The sequence below is a fragment of the Canis lupus genome, chromosome 2, assembly GCF_003254725.2.
Source record: "Canis lupus dingo isolate Sandy chromosome 2, ASM325472v2, whole genome shotgun sequence".
NCBI lineage: Eukaryota > Metazoa > Chordata > Mammalia > Carnivora > Canidae > Canis > Canis lupus.
In genome coordinates this window covers 747,951-769,001 of record NC_064244.1, presented here as the reverse complement: position 1 = coordinate 769,001, position 21,051 = coordinate 747,951, and the positions used below count along the sequence as shown (strand labels likewise).

At 34.8% G+C, this 21,051-nt stretch overlaps 1 protein-coding gene across 1 annotated transcript; it reads right to left on the bottom strand.

The window, feature by feature from the left end:
- Positions 1 to 9,821: 9,821 nt before the first annotated feature.
- On the bottom strand, positions 9,822 to 10,256 carry LOC112678983 (nuclear transport factor 2-like). Its single transcript, XM_035713793.2, has one exon. It carries the CDS (start codon positions 10,254 to 10,256, stop codon positions 9,873 to 9,875), a length of 384 nt encoding a protein of 127 aa, XP_035569686.1. The 3' UTR covers positions 9,822 to 9,872.
- Between the last annotated feature and the right edge of the window lie 10,795 nt (positions 10,257 to 21,051).

Sequence of the window (21,051 nt, the reverse complement as noted above, 5' to 3'; positions counted from 1 at the left end):
GGCAATGACTGCTACTGGGATAAATGAACTTAGCTGATAAATAATTCCCAGCCTGGCATATCGGCAATATACTGAGAGGAAAACCAGATTTCTATTTAGAAAAAATTCACATTGGAGCCCAACTTTGCAACTGATTGAAGGCATGAATGTGGGGAAGTGTATGGCTATTCTTAGAAAACTATTATTACCTTTTGAGTTAGTCCACCTCTTTTCATGTCCACTGTTCTACTCCACTAGCCATAATAACTTTTTACCCAGATTTACATGGTGGTCTCTTAACTGATTTCCCACCTTCTGCCTTCTGTCCCATTGGTTGTCCAAGTAGAAGTCAGAATGATTTCTCTAGCATTTGTTTATGTTTCTCTCCCTTTCCCTTTGATAAAGTCCAGCCAAGTCATGATCTGATTCCTGCTTAGGTCCACTGACTCATCTGTAGACACTTCCCCATTATTAACATGTTCCAATTAGTTGATCTTTTAGTTCCAGGCCTGAACTCCTTCCTGAAATCTAGAACTATATTTCTAAATATCCACTGGATATTACTTCTTTGAACTCTCATAGGCATAATTTTCTTTATTTTTAAAACTATGGTGAGAACAGTTAACATGTGATCTACCCTCTTCATAGTTTTAAATCACATACACATTTTCCTCTCCATAGGCATCTTAAACTTACATAGTCCAAACCTGAAACATCCATGCTATTTCTATCTGTACTATTCATTCATCCTGTGAGTTTCTAAAGCTGAAAATGTCAAATTGAGTTTTGAAATACTCTTCTTCACCCAATCAACCATTAAATTCTCTCAATTCTCCCCAGAAGAATCCTGATTCAATTTCTCTGTCACATTATTTTAAATTTTCTGTTTTTTACATCTATCTTTGTATTCTTCTGCAGGCTCTTTGAAGGCAGGATCTATCAAGCACTTAGATCTATCCCTGACACCGGTGTAAGCTGCATCAAGCTAGTTGTTGAATGGCTCCACATAAAGGAAGACTTGGAAGCACTCACTCTGTTCTGTGTGTATCAGTTCCAAATGTATCTTTTTTTTATGGGATGTGAACCATATATGACAAGCTCTTCTCTTACCCAATCTTGTTCCTAACAGACAGTCCAGCACTATTTTAAATGATAAAGAAATTTGGAATCTCCTAATAATAGATTATTATATTTATCCTTTATTAAAGCATATAGGAATCTTTTTCTTTTTTTTTTTTAGGAATCTTTTTCTTATTTATGAAGCAATAAGCTTTGAGATTCATCATCAGTAATAGCCAAGTTTTTTTTAAACCCATAGTACAAAGAAATATCTACAATATTTTCAAGTAAGGAACCTTAACAAAATAACACTCATAATCATGTTTATAAAATTGAATGCATATTTATATGTATAGAGATATTCTGATGAGCGGTGTTGAAATATTAGCAGTGAGTATCTCTTTGTTGTATAATTTTATTTTATGTTTTTTTGGGGGGGTACATTTCTTTATTTTAAAAATTTCTTATAATGAGTATTGATTTCCACAACCAATAATATTAATAAAATATATATTATATCCCTTTGATTTGTAATGTACTTGCCAAACTTCTAAAGATCATTTTTGTCCATTACTCCTTGTAATGTAAAAGAGGTAGAGTTGATGATTGCCCAATATTTTAAGTAGTGTTTTTTTCATCAGGAGTGTGAATGGATTGCAGTTTAACGCAGAGTAAAAGATGAAGTTGGAAATTGACTGTTACATGTGAGTGGCATGGAAGATAGGTGTGTATGTGTTTGCGCTCCAATGGGTGCATTTGTAATGCATAAAGGAGTGAGAATGAAGGAAAGTAAAAGTGTTGACAAGTGTTTTCCTTTTCTGAAGTGCCAATGATACTGACACCCTTGTCTGAACAAATAACACTTGTATTAAAATATTAAAAACAGAAAAGAGAAGAAAAATAGACCAATTTTTTTAGCTAAAATAAATCAGCTTATAAGAAAGGGTGGAGATTTATCAATATTATGGAATTTTTTTCCTTTTCTCTCTACGCTTCTATAAAAATCAGTTTAATGAAAGGACATAAAATACTGACCTAAAGGGTCAGGTAAATCTGAAAATGTTCACATGTGTACATATACACACAATTAAAATAAAGATTTTAAAACACAGACTATTTTTTAGTAAGAATAAAATTTGTGCTTTAAAAATGTTATCTAGTGTGTCAATGTAAATACATATAGAACAAGTTGTAAACTACTTTGAAATTTTCTGACAGCAACAAAAGATGGATATAGAGATTCACCAGAAATAAAACCCATCAAATTAGTAACCAAAGATTAAACATCCAGTTAGAAAACATGCCCAGGCTGTGAGAGTTACTCATATAAGTGACACTTTCTATCTTCTCTTCTCTCGTAATTCTTCTCTAGTCAAGATTACTTAATTTCTCATTGCTATTAAATTTCAATTTGAATTATTTTGGAAAGTAGTGTGAGTTTTTAAAAAGTAATAAATTATGTTCTTTCATGAGAAAAATCTTGCCTAGTTTCCTATATAACTTTGGTACAATGGCAATTTAAAAGTGTGATATTAAAACCTCCCTACTCATAGCACAGTTGATTTTGCTGAATTTAGTCAGAGCCCAGAAATTGGGGAGAATTTTCCGTGTCTTCATATAATACTTTCTTTGTGAGAAGCCTAAGCAAGAAGTACCTGTGCTTAGTGACAAGATGAGTCAGAAATTCTTACAAATTAAATAAAATAATTCTATTGACTTTGAACTGTGTAACTGACATTTCCCCTTTTCTTTTGTACTCTTAAGCTTACAGCCAAATAGCCCATTCTTGGTGCTGCTAAATGTTTCACAACTAGATCTCTGGGGAAAACAGAAAAATTCTGCTTTGTGGTATTTACCAACTTCTGAAGTGTAAATTCTTCCACCAAGGTGATTTTAAGCTACAAAGATGGTGGTACAGCAATGGAGCCGAGAAAAAAATGTGCGCAGTTGGTATGCACAGCTCCAGTGTATTGCTGAGACCATCCATTATATTTATGCCCTAATTTTATACTATTTATGCATTTTTCCTAGCCTTCCATTTTCTTACCCTTGTTTCTTTGCTTGTGTTTTGTTCATCACATTTTTTATCACAGATTAAACCATTTGCATCCTTTCTGGTGTAAGATAAAATAAAATAAAGACCAACTGATTAATTAGTAGGAAGATGAATTTAAGACATAACTTTTGTGATATCTGCCAAATCTATCTTTCATCTTTGGTTTCATTAACAATAATGTCTGGAAGATAAGCTTTCCCATGAAAGATTCTCTAGAACTTTTCTTTAGCTTTCTTCAAAAAGGAATAGTGCAATGTTAATTAAGTATAGCAGGAAGTTTGATATCTTCTAAGTGGCTGATAAATTGTGCATACCTCATTTGAGCTGTGAATTCTGTATATGAATTGTAGTATATGAAGAGTAAGAAAGCATTCAGATATAACATCTTGAGTTAGTTATATCTTGACAGAAACCAAATATCCGTGCTCTCTATAGGGGACTCTGAAGAATTTTGTGTAGAAATGGCCTCCTCACCTTCCAGGCCACTACAGCTTACTGGCCTGAGAACTACTGTGATGTGAGCTGCAGAACTGCATCTTCAAGTGTGTTTATGGCACTAGTATTGATTGCTTCATTCTGTCCAACTACCCCTTGCAATAAACAACTCAGCTAGAGTCTGCACTGTTGGGAAGCAGTGGATGCATTATTTAACAGTAACTAATCAATATCAAACAAGCCTCCCCTTTGTTACAGCAGTACTATTGATAGACTCCTTCTCCATTTTAATTTTTTATTATTTTGCATTGATTTCTGAAACTCAATTCTGTATCTTACTTTTCTTCCATCAGTAACTGTGAGCTGAGCCCTACCTGACTAGAAATCTAACATCTTTTTTGAATCACAAATCACCCAACATTGTTATGAAACGATTAGTGGAGAGTTAAAAAAAAATTATTCAACTTTGCTCTAATCAAATTTAATTAGTGTGATACATTAAGTACAGTATTTTGGGGAGGATACATATAGAAAAATCTGAAAAGACAAAATTTTTGCTGCTGTATAAGTTTCAGGGAGCAGGCTCTCAAATTCTTCCATTTAACCTCAGTGAATGTGGGAAGAAATTCAGTCCTGTAACTACCATTAACGTAATAGGAATTTGTCATCTAAATCCTGCTCTCTCTATGGAAGAATAGTGTCCTTAGTTCTTTCATTCTTCTTTATTTCTTCCTTCTGTTCTTTTTTTTCTCTGCTTGCTTGCTTCCTTTTCTCCTTCCCTCCTTCTTTCTTTCTTTTCTTCTTTTTAAATCTTTGATGAATTGTCTAGAATAAAACATTAATGGCAGCTACTTTGAGCATTGTTCCACCTGAGTGCTAACCCCTAATCAGCAAAACATAAAAGATTTTATCATCTGTCTATGTAAACAGTATGAGAGGAAGTCAGATATGAGCAGGCACACAGAGAGAAGTAGATGAATGCAGCTATGTGAATTGGGCTGAAAATAAGCAGAGAGATACTGGCTGGTCTGTTCATTTGATACAATGTTTGTAATTATCTTTTTTGGCCTATTATACAGCAATGATAGAACTTGTAGGTACTTTATAGTACTTGTAGGTAATTTATAGAGGTTAACTTGTAGGTTAAACTACAAGTTGTAGGTAATTTATAGAGGTTGAAAATTTGAACTTGTAGGTAATTTATAGAGGTTGAAAATTTATGTACTAAAGATATTTCTTTTGGGTTACTTATGCTCATTAATAGGTATTTGTTGTTCAATATGTATTTTCTGATTACAAAAGAAATTCAAATTCTTCACAAAAAATTTAAAAATGTAGGAGTAGAAAGAAAATACTAATTGCTCCATACTTCTACTTATCTAATAACAATTGTTATTAGAACTTGTAGATAATTTATAGAGGTTGAAAATTTATGTACTAAAGATATTTCTTTTGGGTTACGTATGCTCATTAATAGGTATTTGTTGTTCAATATGTGTTTTCTGATTACAAAAGAAATTCAAATTCTTCACAAAAAATTTAAAAATGTAGGAGTAGAAAGAAAATACTAATTGCTCCATACTTCTACTTATCTAATAACAATTGTTAAGTTGTTCAGATTTTGGTATGCACAGCCAGCAATTCATTCTCTTTTTTTCTCCCCATATGTGATTAACTTATGTTACCTGGAGTGTAAATTATACAGAATATCATGTCCAGCCCCTACATAATTTTGCACAAGAGGCCAGGTTATAATTATTTTACTAATGTTTTATTTTTGTCACTATTATTTAAAAACACACTTTAAAAAATAAATAAAAAGGCACTTTAGTATGACATCCTATACTAATATTGAATTATATGTTTGCCTTAAGTGTTAAATTACTGTTATTTTGGTAAGGGACACAGGGTATCAATATTTATTCTTCACTACAAAGTTTAGAATTCCAGAGCCAAATATTAAATATAAAGAATAAAAACAAATCAGAACTGGAAGTGTTAGCTCTGGATAATTGGGAGCAGGAAACCAGGTGAGAAACAAAAAGGCCTTTGGAACTAGGATAGCTTAAGCTCATAGGTCAAAATAAGCTGTAAAAAGAGAATTCAAGTTCTCTCAGAGAAGGCCATGATCCAGGTGCAGATTTCTAGTTTTATCTCTATGATGTCTCCATTCTCATTTTCCTTCAGCAATATTCAACGTATGTGGAACACTAACAGCAACACATCAGATTTGGCTGCTGGAAATCTGACAGCCAAATTTAAGTGCAGCCCCTAGAATCTTTTATGTTTTGCTGATTAGGGGTTAGCACTCAGGTGGAACAATGCTCAATGCTAGAAAGTACATAGCACTTTAGGATTTATGCTTTAAATTTCATGCTGACTCAATTTGACATGCTCACCTTCGTTTTTTTTTTTCTCCTTTTTGAAATCAACAAGGTCCTCTATATCTATATTTATGATTATATCATTGTAAGCTCTTTAAAATCATGTCTAGAGTGAGGTTAAATGAGGAAAACTTAAGATATAACTGTGCTAGAAACTAAGGAGAATAAGCTATCAAATAAGGGATGATTTTGATTCTCAGTAAGAATGAGTCTAGTAAAAAAAACTTTTTACTAAAAGAAAAAAGCCCCCAGTGTGTTACACCATGGGGAGCAGGGTGGTGGCAAAATCATGACCTGTCAATGTGCCCTGTCATCCCAGCCTGCCTAGATCATAAACAGATATCTAAGAGCCAACATTGCCAACTACCCATTGTGGGGGAAGACTTTAGCCATTTAGTTTTTAATCTCTGGAAAGACTTACTATATTTAGTTACTTAAGGAATTTCAACATTTATGGTTTACTTAATTTAATTTATTTATCTAAGATTTTATTTATTTATTCATGAGAGAGAGAGAGGCAGAGGGAGAAGCAGGATCCCTATGGGGAGCCTGATGTGGGATTTGATCCTAGGACCCCAGGATCATGTCCTGAGCCAAAGGCAGATGCTCAACGTCTGAGCCACCCAGGTGCTCCAACGTTTATATTTTTAATTGAGATAATTACTACAAAAATTGGAAATGTAAATAATTAGAAACATAATGTTTTTATTTAGAAAATCATCAAATTAATTATCAGAGCTTAATGACTTGAGTAGTATTCTTTAACTTAGACTTTTAAAAAGAAAATCAATCAGTTGAGATGAGCCAAAACTTACAGGTGAGGCTACTAATCTCAGTCATACGTATAATTAATTATTACATATATGAGATATATGTGGCTTTGTTCAACAGCTTCTCAATAATAAGTGGGAAAACTCCTAAACTGTATGTGTCTAGATATAAATTTCACAAAGCTCAATCCTCTTACGAGTTGTCCTTTCCTTGAGATTCCTATTTTTTCCTCTGCTGGTTGGCAGTAGTGGCTTCTTGATTAAAATTATTTTTCTTTTTGTTTGATTTGTTTTTAGAAAAATTCTGGGAGGACCTGGGTAGCCCAATCAGTTCAATCTCCAACTATTGGTTTTGGCTCAAGTCCTGATCTCAGGGTTATGGGATCGAGCCCTGTGATGGGCTCCATGCTCAGCATGGACTCTGCTGGTGATTCTCTCTACCTCTCCTTCTGCTCTCCACTCTGCCCTGTTCATACTCTTTCTCTCTAAAAAAATAAAATATTCAGAAAAATGAATAAATAATTCTGTAAGGTATAATATACATAAAGTAAAGCACACAAATCTTAGGTATACATCCCAATATATTTTTACCACACATGACACCTGTAAGCACCTGTGTAATTATTAATCATAGCAATATATAAAACATATTCAGCATCTTGGAAGGCTCCCTTTGTATTCTTTTCCATTAGTACTCCCTAACAGTACTCTGACTCCTAGTCCCATGAAATAATTTTGTCTGTTGTTGAAATTTATATCAATGGAATCCTATGATAAACACTTTTTCTTTGAGTTTCTCACTAAGTGTAAATTTGAGATCATTCATATTATGAGTAATTCATTAACGTTGTTCATTCTTTTTTGTACCGTGCAGTAATTCTACATATGAATATACTGCAAATTTTCATCCATTCTGATGTCTATCTACTGATAGATATTTGATTTGTTTTCAGATATTATGATGGAAATGAAATGAAGATTCAATAATAGTTGGTATTGTTAGGTTTTGTTTTAATTCTGTTCATTCTGTTGAGTATCTAATATTTCACTCTAGTATTAATCTGTATTTCTCTGATGACTAGTAATGTTAAGAATCCATTTATATGCTTATTGGTCATTTGGATGTTCTTTTCTGTGAAGTGCTTTGCTTTAACTCATTTGCCAATTTTTCCATTGGGCTGTCTTAATGGTTTTTAAGTTCAATATTCAACTGTTACAGAGTTAGAACTTGATGGTTCACAATAAATTTTCTCTACTCTTGATATTGCTGCTATTTCTACCACTATTGCATTCTTTTCATGGCTTATTTTCTTTGCAGTTTAATATCTTTTTCACCTGCTGTGATCTGCCATATTCTCTGGGTCATATGGCTTTTATTGCCACTTGCTGAACAATAAACTTTTTAGTCTTCCAAGGGACTCCAAAGTGAGACTTCAGAGCCCAGGGACAGTGATCTCTTTACCAAATTCCAAGTGTAAGGCTTCTTTTTTGGGGTTCCCTAAGTAGCATCAGTGATTTTACTGCTAATCACTTATTTTTGAAATAACTGCTCCCATTAGTTACACTGGTCCCATTAGTTACACTGGTCAATATCACCAACAATCAACTGTTGGATGAACCAACATATTTCTTACATTTTCCTAGAGTTCCAGGTCTCAATGTTCTGACCCTTTGGACAATGAGAAATAGCTTCTAACAAGGGTGCAATAGAAAAGTTAGCCATAGTTAAACAGCATAGCTTTTTACGAACTTCTTTCTCATCCCTCTTTTTTCAGGTTCCCTCTTCATTCTGGGTCATTCGCAGATTTTCTAGGACACATGTCAAAGGCCTCTTACAATAGGAGAGATTAATGGTAGGACTTTTAAACTTCTTTAGCATTCCCACTTTCCTGCCCTTACTAGACCTTATATAGACAAAATGCAAATGGATAGCCATGTTTTCCAACAAGGATAAATTCCATTTGTGACACTAAACAGAACAAAAGCAGGTACTCTTCATCAGAGAAGTCTATGAACTTGGAGAACCAGGGAAACTGACACACACAAGGTAAATTGACATAAATATACATGTGTCCACTTACATGTTGAAAGCTTCCCATGGCTTAGGATTGTGATAGGTCCCATGGAAGACCAAAATATCCATCAAATGTCAATATGACATCAAGTTGTTGATCATCTTATTTGCCATAAATGCTTGTCTATTTTATGCAAATAATATTCATTATCTTGAATACACAAAGCATACTTTTATTAATGAAAAATCTGAGACTTCAGTGAGATAAAATTGTCGAAGTGAGTTTGAAATTGACAGAGGGTTTGATTCATGTATGACTAGCTTCAGAAGTATGCTTTTCTACACCTCAAGAAACAGCCCACTCTCTACTGCCCTAGACTTTTGTTTACATCTCTCACAATATTTAAAGCATTTGCCAGGATTGAATTTTAACATGGTTGTTGCCTCAATCAGATTGTAAGCACACACCAAGGATACGTCTTATGATTCTCCTTTACACAAGGTCCAGATCCTCAAGAAAGTTTGTTGACTGAAAACAATGGTTATAATTTAAACACTAAAGGACATACCTTAGGTTGTAATAAATATCGAAACTAATTCCACCTAAAAGGTGGGAAAGTTTACTCTGAATGGGCAGAATCAGACAAGAGAGATAAAAAATATCTCTAGCACTATTTATTTACTAGGTATTCCACAAAGGCTTAATCTGCATGAAATTCTAACAGTAAACTTAATAGCAGTTACTATTATTATTCTCATTTTATTTTTTTAAGAAAATTTTTGTGGTTTTATTATATCATGAGCCACTGAAACATCCCAAACAAATCAGTATCTGGGCGGTGAGGCAGCTGCTTTCTCCTTCACTTCTTTGGGTTACTAGAGCAACTTCTCAGTAGATTAAAAAAAAAAAAAAAAAAAAAAAAAAGACAACCTTTTGCATTACTTAAGTCTTTCCAAGGCATGCGCTGGTACAACACAAACTTCTCCTGTCAGATTCAACTAGTCTAGTATCCAAACATCATGCACAATACCTCGGTAGTAGCAGCGCACTGCACCCGCTCCCACCACGGCCCTGCTCTTTTGCGTATATTTGGAGCATCTGGAGGAGTGTGAATAGTTAGTTATCAGGAAGAAGAGGGAGGAGGAAACAGCATGAGTGGCTGGCTGGGAAGAGGTCAGCCGAAGTTGTGCAGGGCAAGCCTGAACATGTCATTGGTGCAAACCCAAGCATCATTGATGTTCTTTAATAGGAACATCTGGTGGAACCCCATGATGGGGTCTTCATCAGCCTTGAGCTGGCCCGCTACCATGCTGATGATGCAGCTATCTGGCGTGGGCTGATGGTCCTGTGCCGTGATGCTGTGCTGGATTTTCTGGAACAGAAGGCTAGACGACTTCTCCCCAATGGCAGCTTTCCCCTGGAACTGCTGTCCTTCCCACATAACGCATGATGCATCAATATAAATTGCACCTAGTTGGGTTCTGTCGTTATAAAATAACTGGTAGTAATGCTGAATGAAGGTGGATCCAATCTGCTCCCAAACTGGCTTGTCTCCCATTCAGGAGCATCACCCGGCCTCGTTGAGACTTGAGGGGCTGGCATGATAGCGGCAGCGGTGGGCGGCGGCCTATTATTCTCATTTTAAAATGTAGGTATGAAAGAGAAACAGATGTGACTGACTCCAGAAAAAGTACCAAGTCTCAACCTCTATGCCTTGAGGTTGCATTGAGGAGGGTTTGAGGCAAGACTGAAATATAGTCCTAAAGTATAATTAGAATCAGTACAGACTAAATTGGGGAGGGCAGCCCGGGTGGATCCGTGGTTTAGCGCCGCCTTCAGCCCAGGACCTGATCCTGGAGACTCGGGATCGAATCCCACGTAGGGCTCCCTACATGGAGCCTACTTCTCTGCCTGTGTCTCTGCCTCTCTCTCTCTCTCTCTCTGTGTGTGTCTCATGAATAAATAAATAAAATCTTTAAAAAAAACAAACAAACGTAGGGATCCCTGGGTGGCGCAGCGGTTTGGCGCCTGCCTTTGGCCCAGGGCGCGATCCTGGAGACTCGGGATCGAATCCCACGTCGGGCTCCCGGTGCATGGAGCCTGCTTCTCCCTCTGCCTGTGTCTCTGCCTCTCTCTCTGTCTGTGACTAAAATAAATAAATAAATAAATAAATAAATAAATAAATAAATAAATATTAAAAAAAAAAAAAACCTAAATTGGGGAAAGGGGATCTGATAAGGCTGAAGACAAAGTAGGGAAGAAGGTATACCAGAAACATGGTTCAATTCACCTTGAGAAGACAGATGTTGGAATGGGTAGAATTATACAGGCAGGAGAACCCAGGTTGTTAATGCACATGCTTGCATCTGACTCTTAGCTTCTCTACTTAGTATTTACAGAACTCTTCAAGTGACTTAACCTTTCTGTGTACTACATGTTTGCCAACGTCATAGGGCTTTATGGAGATTAATATGAGCATGTATAGAAAGACAGTATCTGACATAGGGTTACCATTATTCGTGTTTGGCAATTTTATTATTATTAGCATTAGTACTACTTTAAAAATTGCACTCATTCAATTTATAGATTTTGGTATATTAATCAAAAACCTTATCTTATTTTTATATTTGTTCTTCTTTTGCCCTAAGTCTCTATGATGTAGATTAAATGCATTCTGGATTTAAAAAATTATTTTAGTGGATGCCTGGGTGTCTCAGTGGTTGAGCACCTCCTTTTGGTCCAGGGTGTGATCGTGGAGTCCCAGGATCAAGTCCCACACGAACTCTCTGCATGGAGCCTGCTTCTCCCTCTGCTTGTCTCTGCCTCTCTGTGTCTCTCATGAATAAATAAATAAAATCTTTAAAAAATTATTTTAGGGCTATCTATTTTAATGTTCAGATTTTAGTGTGAGAAAATCAGGCTCAAATAGGTGAATGATTTGGCTATAGCCACATAATGTTATGTGTCTGTATTCAAGCCTCAGCTTGTGATGATTGGAAAGAGCAGAAGTAGTATATCTATACCTTATAGATAGCAAACCAAAACTCTAGCAGTCATAGATTCTTAATTTTTTTTTTGTAAAGGTCTTATTTCAAGTATCTGTTCTGTTATAAGCCTGGCTATAATGTTCTATGTCTGATCAAGGCTATAGGCCGCAACTTTAAAATTAATTTGGAAGGTTGTTAGTTTTACTTCCCCCTCCTCTCATTATTTGCTGTGTACAAATAGCTGCTTTGATGAGTGTGCTTGTCCAGTTGGTCTCAGTGACATGATTTGATTCCGACAGTTAAATTTTTGAATAGGTTTGTAATTTACAGGTATATCATTTACAAAGGTCCCTTCACTGCAAGGAAATCTAAGTGCTCCCAGACTTAACCTCTTAAAGTGTCTGGTCAACAAGTTTTTCTAATGAGTTTTCAGCTGGTTGTCTCTAATATGCTCTTTTCTCAGTTTTCACCCTGAAATGACATCCTTTTGTGTAAGTACGTATATTTATACCTACAAACTATATAGAGCTCTGCATGTATGTGTATAAATGTACAAACACAGCCTTCTACAGTCTGTTTCCCAGGAGCTAAATATTTCTTCTTCATGGGTAATAAAAATTATATTTATCAACAGTCATTGGACTTTCAGAAGCCTCAGTATTTTTCTCTTCTTATATATCATAACCCAACTCACAGGGATGCATATTAATCTATTTTTTAAAAAATATCTAGAGTCTGTGTCATGCATGATGACTTTTATTTTCATGTTTATAAAATGAAGAGTAATTTGAAAAAAAATTGCAGTCTGATTAAAATACGTTCTTTGTTTAGCCTTAATACTTAGTCTTCAGGTAACAATAATAGAAAAGAGGAAAAGACAAATAGAAAATATGAAAGCACTCCGATGGAAAACGCCCAGCTAAAGGGGACTATATTGCTTTTTAATTCATTACGAGATGATTAACATATAAAATACTTGTTTTACTACTCCTTTATATTCTTATCACATTTTCCCCCCAATTTTGACAAGGGTATATTTCATCACTGCTTCAGAGTTTGGGAAAATGAGGAGGCATAGAAAGTTTATTCAGGTTTGAGTTTTACTTCAAATGTAAATGTGTCTCAGTTTATCAGAATTTTAGTATGGAACATAAGATATAATAGAAGCATATCAAGTATTTTATAGGTCAGAAGTGAAGTATAAGTTAAAGAGGGTTTTTGACATAATTCTCCAGACCATTTCACATTACTGTCTTATTTACCTTTGATTTTCCAAGGTTTTTATTGTTTCAAAGGTTAGTACTTTCTATTAAAAATAAAATTATACCGTAATAAAGATAGAACGTCTTTGTTGTTATTCCACACTTGATTTCCTTTTTCCTCTTCTTCCTCCAGAAGCTATAAAATATTTCTAAAAACTCATGTATTACCAGTAAAAGCCATTATTCAACTACAAAGACAGCTGATTTCCTAAGTGAATTCTTAGCTAATATCTTCCACTAAGAAGTCTAATCAGAAGAACACAATTAAATTTTCTCTGGAATGTTCACCAAAATACTCACCCAGGAAGAGGTGTCAGTAAATACACACACCGTAAGAGATGGGATTTATTGTTTAGTATACCTCAAACTGCTTCATAGACTTCTAGTATAAAAATAAGAAAAAAAAAAAAAGCAAATTGCGAAGTTTTCTTTAGCTTCTTTTTATAATCTTTCTTTCTTTGGGAATAACATATTGAAGACTTCTGTGTTGTGATAAAGCCACCAACCTTCCTCCATACTGGCTGGTCATCAGTTTTCACTGATGGAGTGGGGGTATCTTATTTCATGAGGGAGACTGAGAATATATAGGGTACTGAATATATGAGAATATATATCAGAAAAACAAAGATAGTGACTTTCATTTCTGTGCACATATACAGCTTCTCTATTTCCTAAAAGAATATGAAAAGGAAATTAATATCTCTTCTCCTTCCACTAAAACTAAACTTTTTTTTTATTCTTAAAGTCTAGTGGCTCCTTTCAGCCATTGAGACCATGTATTCCTTTAAGAGTATAGATTTAGAACACCTTTCTAGCCAAATGTTATTGACAGGTACCCTTATAATTAAGACAGCAATAGTCAAATTACAGAATATGCTATGAACAGAAACAACTCTCCAAAAATTATAATTCTCTGGCCCTGGTTGTATTTTAAAGCATATTACATCTTATTTTAGCCATAAAGTTGATCACAATGTGATTTTATCTGTCAGAATAATACTCCCCAATAGAATCTTAGCAAAATGGAGTGTTTGAGGCTATGGGCAATTTGCTATTTACATGCATGGCTAACTGGCTGGTAGTTATGGACAAGGACCAAAGTTTAGGACTCCCTGGAGGAAATAAATATGCTTACAGGTGCCCTTGAATTTATATTTGTACTTTCTTTGGGGAATTTGTGTATTTCATAGGTATTTAAAATTCTCTTCCCCAGTCTTTCCACAATGATTTTTAAGAGTCAGTGGGACAACTATCCTCCTAAAACACAGAGGAATAATGAGACACATGACCCATTCAGGGTCATCAAGTGAATTAGGACAAAAGTGAGGGCAGAATCAGACTGCTCAAGTCGATGCATGACCGCTCTTTCTCTTAACCACATAGACACAAAAAAAAAGTGTTTCAATAGGTTTAATCATAAAATTTGACCTAAAAGAATTAGCAATTATCCACGGTGAGGGAATAGCACCCTTAACATAAAAATTGGCCTGTAACAAACTTTTTTGGCTCAATTTCCCTTTCTTTTCTTACATAATGGAGGACGGACTAATAGACAGTAAAACTACGAAAGTGGAGAAGAGGAAGGAAATACAGAAGTCAAGTTCGTGCAAATGACCATCTCCTGAATAATTAAAAGTTGGCTGTGATTAGAAGCAAAGACAATGTAGTTGTTACCAAGCAAACATTTGAAGGAAAGACGCACTAACTAAAATGTAAATTATAAAACTACTTCCTTTGGGGTATAAGCTTGATTTGAACAAATTAATCTGTTTTAACTTATAACATTTTAACAGCCAATTGGCATTCCGTATCTGTAAGCATCAGAGTCCTGTGAGTTTGAACAATATGGTTCTACTGCAGGCTTTGTCAGCCAGTGATTCCAAACAAGACTTCAGTCTTTGCCTTGCTCTGAAAACTTCCTTTTTCCACCAGAGTTCCTGTGCTTGCCAAGAGTGACATAACCTTGAAATTATTTGTTACATTTTCCAATGAACAAACCCAGCTTGTTAAGGAAATGGGAAGCCTATATCATTAGCAAAGAGTACAATAGTGGACTCAGAATTCAGCCTTGACTGGTGAGCCCAGAGTATTACTTGTTTCTGGGAAATCTCTCTGATTTGAGAAACAATCCAGTACTTTAACTGTGCTGGTAGAGCTGGATTAGCTTCTCAAGGTTGTTAGGGAAGTGTGCCACCTTCTGCACCACATGAGAGCTGAAGTTCACATGGTCTTCAATACATCCCAGTCCAAATAGCATTTACACTCATTTTAATTGTAGCTGCTATATATTAGTGGTCTTTTTTTGAACTGGGTTTGTTAGCAATGAAATAAAATCTTGAGAGTAACTATTATTTTCTTTCTGATTATGAAATTAATATACTTCTACTGCAGACAATTTTAAAGTATTCTATAGAATTAAGTAGAAAAAGAAATTACTCTTACCAGCCAAACATACAACAGTGAACACATACATTCATATAATTATCCGACTAGAAGTAATGATCATATGTGTGATTTGATTCAGGGTAATAGGAACATTTATAAAACGCATAGCATGTGTTGGCTTCACAATATTTACAGATTTGTTAAACAGAAAAACCAATCCATTAATAATTTCTATATTTGTAAATAATGTGCTATCTGGCAGATAGATTAACCTGAGGAATACTGTAATAGAAAATCCTGATTTGGAGAAGAACTCATATGTGAAATTAACTTACAGGAAGTAAGTGCTTTCTGTTTTCCCTTTACAATGTACTTTGTACTGTAGCTTTTGAAGTTAATTTTATTTTTAAGAAGGTAATATTTGCATGTTTCTCATATGGAAAACTATATAAGAAGATATATTTTGAAAACACTTGCATCCATTCTTATCTCTGTTGATCCTGCTATATCTTCTGCCCTAAAAAGAAATGACTTTTATTGGTTTTGAATGTATACCTTCAGTTTTGTTTGTGCATATTATACAAACATGAGTATGTTTTTTTATATCCTGTTTTACACAAATAGCAGCTTACTATATTGCCTTTAGTATCCTTGCAGCTCTTGCAGAACTTTAAATATAAATGCATAAAGAACTTCAGTTGCATATATTCAGAACTTCTTTTTCTGTGTGAAGAAATACTATAGTTTAAATAGTTTCTTGTACATAGTCCCTTTACAGTATCTTGTAATTGTAATCAATGCTGCCATGATAACCTTGTGCCAGTGTTATTTTGTACTTTTGCAGATATACATTTAGGATAAATTACCTAGAGTGAGATCCCTGGGTCAGAGTAAATTCATTTGTAATTTTGAAAGATATACTTCATAATGATTTTAATATTTTGCAACACCCCCAGAAATGGAAGTGTCTGTTTTCTTTTAGCCATACATTCTTTTTTTTTAAATTTTTTTATTTATTTATGATAGTCACACACACAGAGAGAGAGAGAAGCAGAGATATAGGCAGAGGGAGAAGCAGGCTCCATGCACCAGGAGCCCGATGTGGGATTCGATCCCGGGTCTCCAGGATCGCGCCCTGGGCCAAAGGCAGGCGCCAAACCACTTCGCCACCCAGGGATCCCCTAGCCATACATTCTGTGTTATCAAATGTTTATTATATTTTTGTGATTTTGATAGGTAAGACATTATATTTCATTTTAGTTTGCATTAAAAATTTAAAAGATACTGCACATCTTTTTAAAATGTTTGCAAATGTTATGTTCCTTTTCTGGAAAATTATTTGTTCTGATCTCTACCTATTTTTCAATAGGGCTTTTCTTTTTCTCAATTTGTAGAGGTCATTGTACATTAAAGAAATTGATATCAGTTGTAATTTTTTGTTACTCTTATTTACTTATACTATTTGTTTTTAAGGGTTTTTATTTTTTCTGTTTTTTGGCCTATTTTGTCTTTTTTTTTAAGATAGATTATTTATTTATTTATTTATTTATTTATTTATTTATTTATTTATGATAGACATAGAGAGAGAGCGAGAGGCAGAGTGTGTCACAGGCAGAGGGAGAAGCAGGCTCCATGCCAGGAGCCCGATGTGGGACTCGATCCCGGGAGTCCAGGATCGCGCCCTGGGCCAAAGGCAGGCGTTAAACAGCTGCGCCACCCAGGGATCCCCCTATTTTGTCTTATTTTATTTTGTGATCTTATTTTCCTCTGGGATTTTTGTGATCAAATATAATCAGTCCATTTTCCCCACAATCTAAATTCAGTCTTTCTTAACCACAATTCTGTAGAGTAGAATATATATTTTAAATATTTTCTCCTTCCTAAAGTATCCACTTAAAATAAGGCCCTTTAATGAAAGATAAGGCTATTTCATCCTGATGAGAAGCACTGCAAATTTCTAAGTCATTTAAAGTATAACATGTTTCCTCTTAAATGGAAATGTTAACACTACAGACACTTTGGATTTGACTTTTTAAATGTCTACTCCCACATATACAGTACAAGGCTTTTTATGATCACGAATATTTGATGAATTTATATACTTTTGCATGACAGAGATATAAATCTCAAGAACAATACCAAATAGTCTAAATAGCTCTGTTGGGAGATTAAGATAGTTCAGAATTTCTTATATTGAATTAACTGCAGAAAGCCATCTGCAGTTGGAAATATGAATATATTTTCTGTGGATATATGTCTCATGTATTCATAGTAGAGAGGCTAAAAATTATAGGAGTGGTGTTCATATATGTTAGTTTGATGTTCACATCACTTTACATCCAATATACAAATAGTAATAACATGAGGTCAATAATAGTTTGGAATGTTTCTATCTGTTCTGGACAGCTGGTACAGTAGTGAGTGCTGATGTTTATGATAACAATCAAACAATTTGCTTATTCAGCATCAGCTGCCTTGGGTTAAAGTCTGAATATGTCTTAAACTCTGCTTGGCAGGAGTGTTGAGGACAACTCTATTATCATTTATTTAACTAGTACTGATTCTACTTCCTGGCAGTGCACTCAGAGCTAAACTCCAAGGTTCCAGTTCTAATTGGAGAAATCTCTGATAAATTCCTACAACATTCCATATGGATGCGTATTGCTGCTCTGCTATGAATGTTCTCTACCCTACTCTCACACAATGGCCCCGCTGGTGTAATCCCATCCTGTTAGAACTGCTGTGGTAAACAGCATATCTCTGGATTGATTTGATGGAGTCAAATTTTTCTGTTAGTCTCAGAGGAGATAGTCTACCATTTCAGTTTCCTATTTTGCAAGAATAATGGACAAGGCAAAGAGAAGATAAGTCCTTAGAGTAAGCCAAATTGTATTTTCTTTTTATTTGAAAATACGCAGCCTAAAAACACTGCTTTAGTCTACATTTTAAAGTACTTGAAGAATGCATATCTGTCACAGTTGCTATCCCTGGGTCTCCTTTATCATTCTTAAACAGGCTTGTTCATTCTTTTTCCATAAAAAAAGCCTCTTCACTCACTCTCTAAGATGTGTAAAAGATCTCTACTGATATTAAATTATCCTACATTTATTTTCTACCACAGATATTTTATTCTTTGACATCATTTAACAAGTGAACTGCAACCTATATTTATTCTATTTTCTTGACTGTCTTTATAGATCTTGTTACTCATTCATCAGTTTATTTATCAATTAAACATTTCGTTTGTATGGGCTATATACCAAGCATTGACTAGGTTCTGTGACTACTTGAAATATAAGACACTGTTCCTGACTCTCAGGTATTCATAGACAGTGGGGAAAATATCCACACAAAGAGAAACTAATACCATCAATATCAATACATAATCAGTGATAGTTCAGAGAAGTGGATGCTAGTTTGTTAAAGTCGTGTTGTATTATTGGGTTGAAGTAAGTTGTTACATAATAATTAGCTAGATTATTCTGAAATCATTGGAAATCAACCAAAATATGACATAAGCTACTTTATAGGGATCAGACATGGTTTGCAGCTCCTAGAGACTTTGATTCTGGGCCTTTCATGATGTCACTGTAGGCAGCTGGAGGAAGGGATCCTTTATCCTTGCACGCTGGGAATCCTCCCTAATATGAAGACTGTTCTTACTTGACAGACATACTTCTAAAGACATGATCATATTTTTATTTCTGCTTTTAAATGCTTAACATTTCTTTTCCTGAAATGCCTTTATTTTTTTAAAAAATGATTCCAGTGTAGTTAACATACAGTGTTATATTAGTATGAGATGTACAATATAGTGATTCCATATATTACTTAGTGCTCATCATGATAAGTATACTTTTAATCCAATTGATCTATTTCACCCACCCTCTACTTACCTCCTCTTTGGAAACTTCTGTTTTCAATAGTTAAAAGTCTGTTCTTTGGTCTGTCTCTTTTTTGTTTTCCTCTGTTCATTTGTTTTGTTTCTTAAATCCCCATATGAGTGAAATCTATAGTATTTGTCTTTCCCTTTTAAAAAAAATTTTTTTTAATTTATGATAGTCACAGAGAGAGAGAGAGAGTGAGAGAGGCAGAGACACAGGCAGAGGGAGAAGCAGGCTCCATGCACCAGGAGCCCGACGTGGGATTCGATCCCGGGTCTCCAGGATCGCGCCCTGGGCCAAAGGCAGGCGCCAAACCGCTGCGCCACCCAGGGATCCCTATTTGTCTTTCTCTGACTGACTTATTTTGCTTAGCACTATACACTCTAGTTTCATCTAGTCATTGCAAATGGCAAGATTTCATTCTTTTTATGGCTGAATAATATTCTATTATGTATATGTATATATATCTTCTTATACATTCATCCATCAGTGGGCAGTTGGACTGCTTCCATATCTTGGCTATTGTCAGTAATGCTGTTATAAACATAGTGGTGCATATAACCCTTCAAATGAGGTTTTTTGTATTCTTTTGATAAATACCCAATAGTGTCATTTCTAGGTTGTGGGGTAGTTCTATATTTAACTTTTTGAGGAAACTCAGTACTGTCTTCCACAGTGGCTACACCAGTTTGCATTTCCACCAAAACAGCATCAGGATTTCTTTTTCTCCACATCCTCTCCAATCCCTGTTGTTTCTTGTGTATATTCTCCTGTTCCACATGTTGCCTTTTAGTGTTGTTGATTGTTTCCTTTGCTATGCAGAAGTTTTTATTTTGATGTAGTTCCTTCCAATAGTTTATATTTGCTTTGGTTTTCCTCGCCTCTGGAGACATACCTGGAAAGATGCTGTTATGGCTAATATCAGAGAAATCACTGCTTGTGCTCTCTTCTTTTATGGCTTTAATTTTCACATTCAGATTCTTAGTCCATTTTGACTTTATGATTGTGTATGCTGTAATTTTTAATTCTTTTGCATGTAGCTGTTTTCCCAACATCATTTGTTGAAGAGAATGTCTTTTTCCCATTGTGTATTTGTTGACGATTAATTGTTTAAGGAGATTAAAGGATTAATCTCCTTTGTTGACGATTAATTGACCATAATATCATGGGTTTATTTCTGGGATTTCTATTCTGTTCCCTTGATCTATGTGTCCTTTTGTGTGCCTTTCTGTGTTTTTATTACTACAGCTTTGTAATATAACTTGAAGTCTGGAATTGTGATAGCCCGTTTTCTTTTTCTTTTTCAAGATTGCTTTGGCTTTTCAGGGTTGTTCCATACAAAATTTAAGATTGTTTGTGCTAGTTCTGCAAAAAATGCTGTTAGTATTTTTAAAAAATATTTTATTTATTCATGAGAGACACACAGAAAAGCAGAGGTTAGAAGCAGGCTCCTCCCAGGGAACCCGATGTGGGACTCCATCGTGAAACTCCAGGATCACACTCTGAGCATAAGGCAGGCACTCAAGCGCTGAGCCCACCCAGGCGTCCTGCTGTTAGTACTTTGATAGAGATTGCATTAAATGTGTAGATTGCTTTGAGTAGTGTGGATATTTTAATAATATTTGTTCTTCCAATCTGTGAGCATAGAATGAATATCTCTCTATTTGTTTTGTCTTCAATTTCTCTTATTAATGTTTTATAATTTTCTGAGTACAGGCCTTTCACCTCCTTGGTTAAGTTTATTCCTATTTTATTGCTTTTGGTAAAATAGTAAATAGGATTGTTTTCTTAATTCCTCTATATGCTGCCTCATTATTAGTGTATATAAATACAAT